We start from the raw sequence: 14494 nt of genomic DNA, 5'->3' as shown, positions 1-14494 counted from the left end.
CCTCCTCCTTATCCAACTCCCTGTGCCAGTACTTGCTGGGTAGAGTTTGCCCTCTGACGCAGGTTTCGACTTGGACCACTCTCCTGTTTGTGCCTACTTAGAAGCAGGTACCTCTAAAGGGCAAGATGCTTTGCTGCAGGCACCGGGCGCACCGTGCCTTCTTGTGCCCAGGACGTTTGCGTGCCTCTTTCTTGTGCCGTTATTATCTGGCATGGGTAGGGGTCTGATGTTGACCACCTTCACTTGCTCCCATCTGCTGGGGTCCGTTTTCATCCCTGCCCACATGTTGTGTGCTCAGGGTGTGTGTGTGGGGGACCAGGTGCTCTTCCTGGTGTTGGTCGCCCACTAGCCGATGTGTGCTCTGGAGTTTGGTGGCCAATGACTTGTCTCTGCAGCGTCCTTCCTCTATCCGCATTTGTTGTCACCTATTGCTCCATAATGTGCCCGACCCTTCACAGCATGCACCTGGAGGGTCAAGGGGGGCGAGAAAGACTGCACAGGAATCGCAGTGGAGGTGAAGCTGCCAGAGGGGATGGTAGCCCATTGAGGTCTGCAGTCTGGCAGGCGTGACCGGGGGAACAGAGCCACGGCATTACACATGCCATACCCAGAACCTGAACCAACACTAAATGAGAGAGGAGGCTGACTGGCGCAGGCCCAAAGGTGGGCGGAAGACGATTGAAGGAGTAACATAAAGCATTGCCTGCTTACCGCTGGTACCGGCTGCAGTTGGTTACTGCTACTGCCTCTGTCCTTGGCACACACAGATCCGCGGTGGGGGGTCCAGCCCCGCTGCAGGCATCGGGCGCACCATGCCTTCTTGTGCCCAGGACATTTGCACTGCTTACAGGACTGCGCACTCTTCTGGATCGTGCCTCACTTTGCTCCGTTCCTCGGGCTGACGCCACCCCTGATTCACTTGCTGCTTGTACACTTTGCGTTCCACAGTCTCTTTTGTGTACACCTACACCCTGGGTGGTTTTCTTGCTGTTGGCGAGTGCCCCGCTCCTCCACTGCACAGTGCTCCTTGTTATTCCATGCTGGCCATTCCAGTTATAATTCCACTTGTCCAGCTCATGCCACTGCCAATTGGACCAGGGGTCAGGGGGCGGCCAATCATCTGCTCTCCTCGCTTGCAAGTCAGACCTAGCACCGCGCTCCTTTGTTGTCAAGTGTGCCCGGGGGTCTCTTCTTGCATCCGCCATTTCGTGTCACCGCCGCTGGCCGGATCCACATTTTCTTTAGCGCGTGCTCACCAGTCCGCCATCAGACGCTCCTCGGCTTGCTCTGTAGTCTGCTAGCCTGCTTCTTACGTCTGTAGTGTCATTTGCAGGGGATTTATCCCGCTGTTGTCTGTGTTACACGCCGGATCGTGTCGGATCTCAGGAGCCTAAGGAAAATGTGTCCTTACAGCATGGCTGCTGGCTGCGCCTCCCCAGGACTCCCCAAAGTTACGATTGGATCGTATACTACCTTCAAATGTTCGGATGATTCTTAACCGCTCAAACGTTATGAATCTGTTTCGGCACATTCTATTGTTAGGTCCTATACATCCAGATGACATAAAAATAGTGGAATTTGAGAAAGAAACGAAAATGGATCAAGTGACATTGCATTTGGCTATGAAAGGGGTGGAATCTTCACTTATGCAGATGGCACATTTTTTCATTTTTTTTTTTTAGCTGAAATTAACCAACTTTAAAGAAGTGAAAACAAATTGTTTCATTTCAGAATATTAAAAAGAAAAATTAATCAAAAGCCAAAATCGGACAGATTTAAAACCCGAAAAAAATGCATTCTGTCCTATAACAGGTTAGATTTACAAATTTGAAATACATTATAGTCAAGCATTAAAAAAGAAGAAAAGAAGACAAGTAATGTGCATAGCTCATTCAGATAACGAGCTCAACAATATACATAATAAAGATGTACAAATTGTTGTACAACTTATCATTAAAAGGATGGCACATTTAGTCTTGCCACTGGGCTTTGAGCTGAGCCAAGTGGTTGCACATGTGGTAATTTCACAGCTCACTAGAAGGTCTGAAGAAAGGAACGCTGGTCAGGATACCAAAGGGTGGGTTCAGAAGGGGGTTTTTGTGGGCCGGTAGAACCCACCACCGAGAAGTGATCAAGGATTGCCATTATTCATAAAGGCACAGGGGGAAGGGTCTCTTGTGAAAAGGCTGGGTTGCCCCTTAAAGGTGACTTTCAACTGTGATAACATGGGTATTCGATCTACCAAGGAAATGAGTGACAAAGGGAGGAGATCCGGCAAGTTAGTCCAAGGCTTGAGGGTGGGGTGGTGTATAGATTTGTCAGTCAGCTAACTACGAGACCGAGTGTGGACTGTGGGCTTTTGGAACACGAGAGGCTTTTGGCATTTGTCCAGGGATATAGATATAACATCAGGAACAATTAACATTTTGTGTCTGCAAGAAACCTGGCTAAAGAAGGCTGCAGTCTATGATGGTTATAGCTCATACATTAATCCAGCTGTAGGTGGATGTAGAGGGCGGCCATCAGTGGGATTGCTTACGGTGGTGAAAAGTGGAAGGGGTCCAGTGGTTTAAGACATGTTATGTCTATACCCACTCATTCAAGTGATTTGTTTAAAGGTGAGAGACGCAATATGGAAACAATGGACTTGTGGTTTGATTATTAACATTTATTGGAACCCCAAGGATTTCGTGACAAAGGTGTTCTTGCAGGCAATTATTGATTTTATCGATAAATGTTGTAGTACCCACAATGTACAGTTTATGTATGTGGGGGTGATTTGAATAACCCATGCATGTCAAACAAAGCGGTGATGATTAAAGAAGGGGAGCCGGGCAGGCAAGAGCTCTCTCTTGGCTGTAGTTGTTGAAAGAAAAAGAACTGTTTATGTTAAATGGTCAATGTGAGGGTGATCGTCCTCCTGGTATAACATGGACTAATGGGCTACAGTATTCTATTTCGGACTATGCATTCATATCACCATCACTAATCAGCGACATAACATCATTGTCAGTTATCTCCAAAAAGAGGAATGATCACGCTCTGCAAATGGATATTTCCCATCTGTGAAAGGTACAGTGAGCAAAAAGCATGTGCTGCAAACTCTCATCTCAGAACAGGTTATCATGCCATGTTCTTTCTGGAGAGGAGCGCCTGCTACCTTTTTTGAAATATTTGCAAGGAACTTGGGGTTGGTCACCCTGAGTTACCTGGGGGCAACCAGATGTGGACTCCCTGCTCACTGTCCTCAGAGAGGCACAGCTTCACCCCACTGATGAGGCCCAACAAGGCTGAAACACGTGTATGGGGTTGCTGCTGGTACTCTTGTTCAGAGAGGAATTGCCATAGCATTCCGGTGCTGGACTGCCCATGTGGCGGGACAAAGACTGATATGCAAATGGATATTTCCCATCTGTGAAAGGTACAGTGAGCAAAAAGCGTGTTCTGCAAACTCTCATCTCAGAACAGGTTATCATGCCATGTTCTTTCTGGAGAGGAGCGCCTGCTACCTTTTTTTGAAATATGTATTCATATCACCATCACTAATCAGCGACATAACATAATTGTCAGTTATCTCAAAAAAGAAGAATGATCCCGCTGTTTTGAGGCTGACATGGAACTGATGGGATGATAAAGGGGTGGAAAGATGGGCAGGTAACATAGAAGCTACAAATGGCAGTGACAGGGTACGGGTGAAGCCTAAAGATGCTGGAGTGTTGTGTGAAAACCTGGTTAAGCAGATAAAATGTGATGACAACAGATTCTGTTCCACTACTTTTGGAATTTGCTACTAGGTGTAAAAAAGGTAAAAAGCCAAAGTTAAATCATTGCCATGTGTTTGATGAGAGAGTGTTGACTGAAAATAAAACGATTGCGTAAAGAGATCAGGTTCCTGGGTCGAGCAAAAGATGATCGTGCCCATCTCTTGGTGAGGACAAGAAAACAAAGATTTTAAAACTGGCTGGCCTCTCATAAGGCGACCTTGTGGCAGCAAGACGCAGATGCCATGATGCTCAAGGAGTCTAGATCTATTTGGCAATTGATAAAGAAGACCAGTAATCAGTCGATACCCTTGGCAAATATGGTAACCGAAGCAAGTCTAGGTGCTTATTATGAAAAACATTTTTCAAAGCAAGGAATTGTGGAATATTATACACCAGCAGAAAGTAAAAGGGGCTGGTCAATTTCTTTCGACAATTTGGATTTAGAATTGCTAGTTAAAAAAGCAAGTTCCTCGGGAGCTCCGGGGCCTGATGGCTTTACGAACCTGATGATTAAAGCGGCCCCAAAGGGGTGTGTGTTGTTTATGGAAATACTATTCAGGCAAGTGATGAAGCTAGCAACTATTCCAGTATCATGGCAGTTTGCAATTATTGTGCCCCCACATAAGAGGTGCAGCAGGGCTGATCCGGCCAACTATCGCCCTTCCTGATGTATTGGGCAAATTCTTTGGAGAGTTACTGTTGGGTCACCTCCAAAGATGGATTTCCAGTACTAAGAGATGTGACCCCCGTCAAATGGTGTTTATAAAACAAGTGGGAACTGACAGAACCTTTTCTTGTTAAACATCTTAAAGGGCAGGACTGTGAAAGAGTGTGTGAAGATCTACGTGGCTTTTACAGACCTCAAAAAGGCTTTTTATTGTGTGGACAGATAGTTACTGTGGACCAAGTTAGAGGCATGCAACTGCCCGGGTAATCTACTTTCAGCAATCAGATTGTTGTACACGGCCACCAATGTGAAAATTAGACTTAGTGCACAAGGCCTACTGACTAGACCCATTTATACTAAACAAGGTCTTAAGCAGGGTGGTCCACTGGCCCCACTCTATTCAACTTATTTACATCTGACCTGGGTGAAACGTTGGATAGAGTCAAGGCATTTCTGTCCAGGTTGCGGGAAGAAGGGTTGTCAAGAGTTCTTTTTGTGGACGATCTGGTCTTGATTGACCAAACCCAAATAGGCCTCCAAAGGAGTTTGGAAGGGTTATGGGAATATCTGAGTAATAAGTGTCTAGAGATAAACCCTTCAAAAACAAAAATTCTGGTATTTGGACGGAGAAAAAAACAAAAGCCTCAGAGTTTAAATGATATCTGGAAGGAACGTCCTTAACACAAGTTCAGACCATGATTTACCTGGGCACCCATATTAACAATAAAATGGATGATGTTTCTTGAAGGGGGCCCTGAAGAAGAGGGCTAAAATGCTGACATCTCAGGGGATCTTGATCAATAGAAGGTTCGGAAAGTTCTCAATAATACCGGTGAATCAAAGGTTGTCTCTGTTTTGATCTATGGAACAGAGGCCTTCTTATTTACCTCAGCCAAATTATGGGAGTCTTTGGAGGGCTCCTTTTGGAGAAAAATGTTGTGGCTGCCGAGCTCGATTGCCATATCAGTGCTGGGTTTGCACTCGATATATGCAAGGATAATTTGGAAGACATAGGCTCTTTACCACAAATGTTTGATGTCCCCTCCGCCCCCCACACGCCCTCCGCCCACTTTGGGATTTTAAGTGCAGAGATAGCTAAGGGTGGATTGGCCTTTTTGGGACAATGGGTGACCTGCTGCCAGGCAATATTGGAATCTGTAATTGCAAATCAAGATCTGTTGTCCAATTCTGAAAAGATTTTTTAAAAACTCTGCCAGCAAGATTGGATTGGTACAATTGCAGATATAAATGGCCGGTGCCTGCAGTTGGCACTATGGAATGAATGTAAGACATACAGCCTTTTACCAAAATATTTGAGACTCTTTCCATGCCCATGGCACCGAGCTCAGTATCAAAAATTTTGTCTTAACGCCCACCCAACTAAAGACATTTTGAAGGACTATAAAAAAGCAAAGGACCTCAATAATAGATTTTGCAGGAAGGATGAGCAGGTGGAGACACTACAACATATTGTAGTGTTTTTCACAGGATTGACGGATATTAGAATGAGCCTTACGGGCAATTGGATCATGGAGAGGCAATGCCAAGGTTCAAGGACATTTTGGAACTATTTGGTAACAGGGTAGGATTTTATGGCAATATTTGGCTTGGTGAAGTTTTTGAAAGAACTCTATGCATTAGACAGAAAGGATGTGAAACTTGTAAGCACATGAGCGATGAGATGAAAACACCGTTTTTTCTTTTTTAACTTGAAGTTTAGGGGAGGGAGAGAATTCATCAAATTTTAAAGTGGGATTCGTCCTGATTGATGTTCGGTTTTTAATGTCTTTTTTCTGTCATTGGCCTAGGCTTTCTTCTTTTCTGATAAAGGTTTGTAATAAACTGTATAACAATTTGGAGGAAAAAAATTAAAAAGCTCTGTAACGTGAGCTTCTCCCAAAGCTCAGACCTTGGCAACCTGACATTTTCTTGGATTAAACCAAACCTGAAGACACATGCTCTTTAATCCTAAAAGCCTGGCCAGCTACTGGCCTGTCACCCCGTCCCATTTCATGCTAAGGTCCCAGAATCGGTGGCAAATAGCCAGCTTTAGTCACATCTGGATTCTATTCACACATTTGACCAGATGAAATCAGGATTCCGGTCCAAGCTCAGCACTGAAACAGCCATGGTAGACTTGGTGGACGACCTCCGCCAGATTGTAGACTCTAGCAGATGCATCCTGCTGGTCCTTCTAGACCAATCTGCAGGATTTGCATCCTCCTGAACCTTCTCACAGCAGCAGCCCAGGCCTCACTAAATGCACTTACATTGTGCAATTTGCTCCTCTCAAGCCGATTCCCTAGAATGTTCCTAAGGCCTTTTGCCACTCCTGCCATCCCCGCACCTGCAGTGTTCCTCAAGAATCCATCCTATCCCCCCACCCTCAGCAACATATACATCAGTCACTTAGCAAAACCTGAAAGCAATGGGCGTAGATTATCACATTTACGCTGATGACACTCACATTGCATGCCAGCAGATAGAGCTTCTCAACTCAAACACATGTCCAGCACTAGACGACGTTCAATTTTCAATGAAAATAATTTGACTTTCCCTAAACAAATTTAAAACAGAATTCCTTACAATAAGATCAGCAAGACCCCTCTCTTTGCTTGGTTCCACATGTGAGAATGTAATCATCTGGGACCACAACAAATTCAATGCTCCGAAAGCAAAAAGCCTTGGAATTATTTTGGACTCTTCATTTTCGTTCAATTCCTACATCTATTCAACAATCTCCTCTGGCTATTTCACTCTGAAACTTCTTCAAAACATGTAAGCTTTCCTCTCCACCTCCAATCTTTGTATAGTGACTCGGGCTATCATAACCCCCCAAAAATGACTACTGCTACTCCTTTCTTGAAGGAGTCAATGCATCTTCAATCAAGAAACTCAAAAGTCTTACAAATTCAGCGGCAAGGCTGATCTCTAATACCAGGATTACTGTTGTGGGATCGATCGGTTGGATGTGCGCTAGTTACCACTCTATAAATGAGTAAAGTTCAATTGTATTTACAAAATGAATAAGGCAAGAGTGACAGCGAGTGACCTGCTTCCCACAAACTTCCCACAAAGTTTGCTGTCCACAAACTGAAGAAGAAAATAACTATCTACTAAACATCAGAATTGTTGAAGTGATACAATCTTATTATTAGCGGACTTTCTAAAAACTTTAGGGGTGTTTAAAGAGCGCGAGATACCTTCCCAAACCCAATTCCTGTTGATCTCTAATACCAATTGTCATGAACATAATCAACCAATATTACAGTCTCACCACTGGCTCCCCCATAAAGAGAGTTGTAAATGTAAGTCACTGGTACGCATCCGCAAAACACTACATGGCAATGCTCCCTCCACTGTATTAATCCAATCTGATATCTCTATATAGACCTAACAGAACTCTACAGTCCGCGAACAAAAACCTATTGGACCCCCCCTCCAAGGACGGCGAATATTCGCAGACCGAGCTTGCCTCCTAAGGAACTCTCTCCCTTCTCACATACGAGAGAGATCTCCACCGTCGCAACTTGAACACTTGGCTCTCTGCTCAAGCCTGCTAACTTCCTCTCCTTCATGCCGAGCTTCCATCTTGACAGGCACCTTGAGGTGCCATTCTGCCTGAAAATCCCCATCCGTCAAACGGGGATTTGCCGGCAGAATGGCACGCAAATCCCCATTTTACACGCCAATAATTCCACGAATCAGGGCTTTAGTGTGTGTGCTTTTAGCCTAGTGATATTCAGTATTCCTTGTTAATGTAATCAATAACGTATATACATATAAAAAACGATTATAAACAACAGTACGCAAAATTACTATCCACTTATTTACAAATACACATGGGGTGAAAAGGGAAACTGCATTGCGGTGCCTAAACAGCAATCCATAGGTTCAAATCAACTATGGGAAAGTTAGGAATAACTTAAAAACCTCTCCAAGCAAAACTACATCCATCTTCAGTGTCAACACGCATGGTGATTCAATCCCATCTATCCCATACAACCATGGGGGTCTTCCAATGAATTTAATTTCTTTGATGCAACTTCCCTCATTTTACATGTGCCATACTCAGACGTGCATCTTAATTGGTCTTGTGTCACGTGACACGCCGATTTCGGGTGCCTGTGATAGCATTTAAAGGGCAACAAGCCACAAATTGCAAAAAGCAGTCCAGCAAGTCCTGCACGACATTCATGCATCCATTGTCTGCTTCTGATTGTAAACATTGGGGATTCGCTTCATGAAAAGGGGGTTGCCTCACCTGCCCTTTAGCATAGGCAGCGGGGAGATGCCCCGGAGCTAAAAACTATGGTCTCCCAACGCTTGGTAATTGTGTCAGATAAAGTGAGTAGGTCGTCAAATGGTTGCTAGGTTGAACAAAACACATTGAGGACACATGGGTTCGTCAGTTTGTAGAAGATCTTTAATAATGAATTCGGATGAAAGTAATCATGTGTTGATCTGAGTCGGGCAGTAACCCGTTTAGCTGTTTTCAGCCCTATGCTGTACCTTGTCCTCTTTAGCTTCGGGTCTGCTGCTGCATTGGCACTCCATGTTGCGGTGCACTCTTGGTAGCCTGCCAAATAACACGGCTTTACTCTTTGCGGGGCGCTGAAATCGCAGCTGGCTTGTCTTTCTTTTAAAAACAGCTACCCTGCTGAGTATATCTTGGGGATATTTGAGCAAAGAGTGACATTGTACACGTGTTGAAAGTACGTTTTGTTTAGTTTTGTGAGAGACCAGAACATATGACTAACTTTGTCTCCTGTAGATTATGCTCTTATGTTAAAGAGCAATGTTTTTGCCGCACTGCCTCCGCCATCTTGTCCTAACTTGTCTATATTCAGTACACAACGTTTGTAAAGTTGCAGCTGGGCCATGGGAAAATCTCTTGCTGACTAGGGGTTGGGCGGGCCCCTGGCAACTCAATGCATCCATCAGGCGTCAGGGTACACTGTTAGTGCTGTGCACTGTTGTTTTCATTTCTTTTTGGATTGTTGGTATGTTGAGGTATCTGGCAGGTGTGTGGCCATGCAATAGCAATGCTTGAGTTTTCACAATCAGAAGTGCATAGCTGCCAAGTTTCCCAGTTCCGTCTTTGACACCTCGAGCCAGTCCTGTTTATTTCCATTGCATGCTGGGACTTGTAGTTTTGTTTTCCCCTTTTAAGTATTGCCCTCCAGATCCCAGAATGCAATGGAAAAAACAGGACTGGCTCGAGGTGTCACCCATGGAACTGGGACACTTGGCAGCTATGTAATACACACATGGACATTTCTCCTCTGGTAAGGTAAAGTGAGCTAAAATGTGGTTGTAGCCTCTCCTGGGTGAGAACCATCCACAAGGCAGGTATTTGGCAGGGTTCATTCTCATTAGAGGGGCTCTCACATTTTAGCAGAAATGTGTTTTACATTTTGGGTCCGGTTGATACGTAATCATGTGCAGGTGAACAGGAAGCCATGCTTATCCATCCTTGACAAAGCTCAATGCAAGCAGGGCCGGCCTTGGGATTGGTGGGGCCGCCTGGGCCGTGGGTTTCAAAAGATTTCTGGGCACCCTGCATTTGCATATGAAGTGACATCACAGCAAATGAGTGCACAGAAGGAGTCTTTTGTACATGAGGGGCTCATGGGAAGTTCCATTTAAAGAAGTGGCCAGGCGTGAGCAAAGCGACAAATAAACTCAGTGGTGTAGAATATATGGGTAGTCACTCCAATTGTTATCTCTAATAAATCAGGCCTTTTTGGTAGGGTTGGGGCAGCCCGCAGGTTGCCATTACAGGCCTTCCTTCTGGTCACATACGGAGGCGTAGCCAGGATTGTCTAACACGGGGGACCGAAGCTAAGGTAGTTGGGCCGACCACCAGGGGTGTTGCTAGGTCTGGAAAAGATCTGGGGCTACGCTCATTTTTAGAGTGTCGGGACTGGGGGCTAGCTAGCCTTTATGGTTTTAATCCCTGAGCTTCTATCCGGGGCTATGATATGATATGTTATTTTTTTTTTTTTTTTTTTTTTTTTTAAATATTTATTTACAATTTAACCAATACAGGAATACAACAATCACATAGCAAATACACTGAATGAAAAACGAGAGAGAAGACAAAAAAAAAAAAAAAAAAAAAAAAAAACCCACCTCTTGTAATATAGTCAACTCTTAGGCCAATGTAAGTACACATATAGGCCACTTGCTAATACAGAACATTCGGAATCTTTTGCTGACCATGACTACGGCCCGAGATCTGGACGATGATGTGGCTGTGTTTTCCTTGGATGCTGAGAAGGCTTTTGATCGTATTAACTGGCAATACATGTTTGCTGTGATGAGATTAATGAATTTGGGTGATGGGTTTATCTCTTGGGTATCGCTTTTGTATGCTCGCCCCACGGCTAATGTTAAGACGAACGGTTTGCTATCCGGTACTTTTACTCTAGGGCGTGGCACAAGGCAGGGTTGTCCGTTTTCACCTTTATTGTTTGTGTTGGCTATTGAGCCTCTTGCAATTGCTCTGCGGGAGGATTTGACCTTGGAGGGTGTACCCTTTCATGGAGTTATACAAAAAACTTGGTTTTACGCGGATGACCTTTTATTGGTTTTAAGAAATTTGGAAGTCTCTTTGCCTGCATTGATGGCGATTTTGGATCGGTTCCATACTGCGTCTGGTTATTTGATTAACTGGTTGAAATCAGAGGCTTTACCTATTACAAGAAGTTGTATTAAATCTGTGGTGACGGGGTTTGGATTCCAATGGTGCACTCAAAAAATGAAATATTTGGGGCTTTGGCTTACTCCGATTGTGCATGATATGGTGGAGGCAAATTTGGGGGAGGCTTGTCGTGATCTAAAGTCATCCTTGCTACGATGGTCGGCTTTGCATGATATGTTATTTATATTGCGCTCGTACACTGGTGTTACAGAGCGCGACCAGGTGAAAGGAGGGGAACAGAGGAGAAACAAAAATAAATAAATAAATAAATAAATAAAAATAAAAACAAAAACAAAAAAAAGCTGATCTTACTAGGCCCAGTGACATTGAGAACACGCAGGTGCATGGGGGAGGGAAAAAGGGGGAAAGTGCATGGGAGGAGGGAGAAATTGGAAAGTGCAGAGCATAGGAGAGAACAAAATAAATAATAAGTCAAATAAATTAAAAGAGCTAGGGTAGTCAGATAGGGTGTATCTGATAAGTGCAGAAGAAGAGTGGGTGGGGGACTACAACCAAAAGACCCAGGGCTATAGCCCCCTCAGCCCCTCCCCCTAGCAACGCCTCTGGCCCACCAGAGTGACATTAGCATCTGTACATGCCCACACAGCACTGATGGGGGGGGGCATTTACACATTTTGGGTGGGACTTGCCAGCTCAGGCCCGACCCTGTCCACGCCTCTGGTTGCAAACAGGAAGAAATGTATCCTGCTATTTGATACAGCAACTGTCTTTTTTTCATTCTCGAATTGACCCTGAGTGCACACCACGCCATTCCATACACTGCACAACACGAATCCCAGTGCAGACTTCAAGATGTTGCTGAGTACGAGGTGAGTCACAGGAAACGCTGAAAAGAAGGGGGCGGGGGAGAGGAGGGCGGTGAGCTCAAACCAGATGTTCTTAGCCTCACTGTTTCTTCATGGCGTTCCCCCCACGTGTCTAAACGTTGGCTGGCTTTAGAACTTTGAAGAAAGACCAACCTGATAAGTCACACCCCTATCAAGGCTCAGTATTGGCAGGACCTGCGGCAACATGTTTCCAAGATACCATGAAAAGGAGTGAGACTAAATCAAACAAACAAAATAACATGGCTGGTCTCCAAAAGAACCTGGCGTCCTGAAAAGGCATAGGCAACCTCACTCGTCACGGTGACACAATTCACCCGTGGAAATAAACATTCACCAGGATTGGTACACCTCACAGCCTCTTCACATGCATGCGTCATCTTACAGAATCTTATCTCCAGATGTTAAAGTGGACAGGAACTAACGGGTACCACGTTCCCTTACTTCATGTGACCTGGGGCAGCGTTCCAGGACAGCAGGGACAGTGGTCCAAGTGCATGAAAATAAGTAGTGTAACTATATTCCCTGCGGGCCTGCCCCGCTCCCTATAAACCCCATCGCCACGCCCCCTCGCAGCACAATACAAACCCCCCAAACAAATGCGCCTGCTGTTTCACAGAGCGTTCTCTGGAGTGCACTGAGGTACACGTTTCAACTGCTTCCTACACTTTTATTTTAAAACAAAACGAAACTATTCCGGAACGTTTTCTTTTCAAATTAAAAGTATATGAACAGTAAAACTTAATTTAAAAAAGTAGAGGAGCACCGCTCGCACTCACTTGCACCACCAAGCAGGGAAGGCCACCTTTGTGTTTTTTTTTACTTCCCTGCTGCTGGAGATTCGAACCTGAGTTCTGCTGGTAGCATTCCATTGTCACATCTCACTGTGCAATCTCGCAGGTATTAGATACACTTGGTTTTTTTGAATAGAGTGCTTGGCACATAAGGCCCATTCGCAAGCCACCAAAAAGCTGTGTTTCACTTGCCGTAGGAAGAGCAGTGTATTCATGTAATGAGGGGGTGGGGGGTCTAGAGTCATGTGTACGTCCCTAAAGAGGGGTGAAGGGTGGGTGATTGGGAAAGGGAGGCTGCATAGGCTGCATGCTGTGAGGGGCAATGACAGGTGGCCTTTTAACTCATTTTCTTTCATCGTGTTTTCTTCAGTCTTCATAGTACTGTTGTAAATTGCGGGTGGCAGTGATGGTGCATATGGGGTGGCGGGGAGGAGGTGAGGGTGAAACAGGGGCTAGGGCAGAGAGAACATAGTTCCTCTGCGTTTTACAGTTTCGTTTAGTTTATTTGCATTTTTTAAAGCCCTCACACAGCCCGGGGGCCTCGAGGCGCTGTTACGGGAATATGGCTTGGTTGCATATTTATACCGCGCTTAATACCCACAGGTTTCTAAGCGCGGATACCGGAGATAACCTGTGTTGCTTCGTTTTGTCTTGTTTCCATGGCGAGCACGTTGCCGCTGAGCTATTCTCCCGGGACATAAAGTCTACCGAAACTATTGCATTAGAGCACAGCTAGGGAGGAATGGCATTTGAGGAGGGACACAAAGCTTGTAGGTGTTCTTTGGTTATTTACCCACCCATTGACTGGCTGTCCATGGCCCTGCTAATGGTGGGAAACTCAGTTCCTTTGACCCGGCTGGCCACTGACCTACTGAATACAGACAGATTAGTGGCTAACCGTGTCCTGGGATACGCTGGTCCTCTTGCCACCGCCCAGCACCCAGGCGCTGGAATACCTGCCCTTTTAAGCAAACAGGAACACTTGCTGCACTCCCTTTACTGTCCTGAATCTCTGAAGCATGTCCCCATTAAGCCCAGATGTTTGTGAATGTCACAGGTCCATGACGGCAGATTTCCATCTCATCTAATAGTCATGTGACCTTGCAGCCCAAACCAAACTATCTGGACTCCTGGGAACCTGGCTCACTGAAAACTACTGGCCCAGGTTTAGGCTTGGAGGGGAGTGTGCCTACTTATGTGTACCCAACAATAGCTGCAGGGGTGGGGAACCTTCTAGGGAGACTCCAAATGTCCTCTTCTTTTCAGGGAAGTAGGGCGAATCTGAGCTGTTCGGAGTGTACTAAACCCAAATCATACAGTATATTGCAACAGCCTTCGGAGCAGTGATAACATATGGGGCCGGAAATCTATGAGCCAAGCTGCCTTGCAGAGAGAATCGGTCCCGGGTAAATCAGAGTACCTATTAAAGGTATCTAGCTTAATGGGCCCTGACATCCCGATTTGCCTAAATAGAAGCAATATCTTGCTGATTTCTGGGGAGATTCCAGCTCTGGCCCATCTTACTTCTACCGATATTGATTGGCTTGCTTTCCCGTACAGGAATTGCCCTGAAACTACCACAATTCACTTCAATTCAAATGTGGTGAAGGATATAGTCCATTCTAGAAGGTCTTGTCTACAAGCCCTCGGCTTCGAAATCTCCGGTGTGAATGTTCAAGATGGTGGCGTTGTGGACATACAGGGAGGGGGGCTCCCAA

At 45.3% G+C, this 14494-nt stretch overlaps 1 protein-coding gene across 4 annotated transcripts in view; it reads left to right on the top strand.

Moving 5' to 3' along the window:
• TFPI (tissue factor pathway inhibitor) overlaps window positions 1–14494 on the top strand; it is a 337344-nt gene that overhangs the window by 102764 nt on the left and 220086 nt on the right. The window contains exon 1 of one of the 4 annotated variants that reach the window (XM_069615770.1): window positions 11936–11967. The exons of the other annotated variants lie outside the window; for them this stretch is intronic. Coding sequence (XP_069471871.1) covers window positions 11951–11967 — 17 coding nt within the window. The 5' untranslated portion in view covers window positions 11936–11950. Of the gene's footprint in view, window positions 1–11935; window positions 11968–14494 lie in introns of those variants that run through there. 4 annotated transcript variants of the gene reach the window in all.

The sequence above is a fragment of the Ambystoma mexicanum genome, chromosome 9 (assembly GCF_040938575.1).
Source record: "Ambystoma mexicanum isolate Mex_15411 chromosome 9, UKY_AmexF1_1, whole genome shotgun sequence".
Lineage (NCBI taxonomy): Eukaryota > Metazoa > Chordata > Amphibia > Caudata > Ambystomatidae > Ambystoma > Ambystoma mexicanum.
This window is presented reverse-complemented; position numbering and strand designations above follow the sequence as displayed.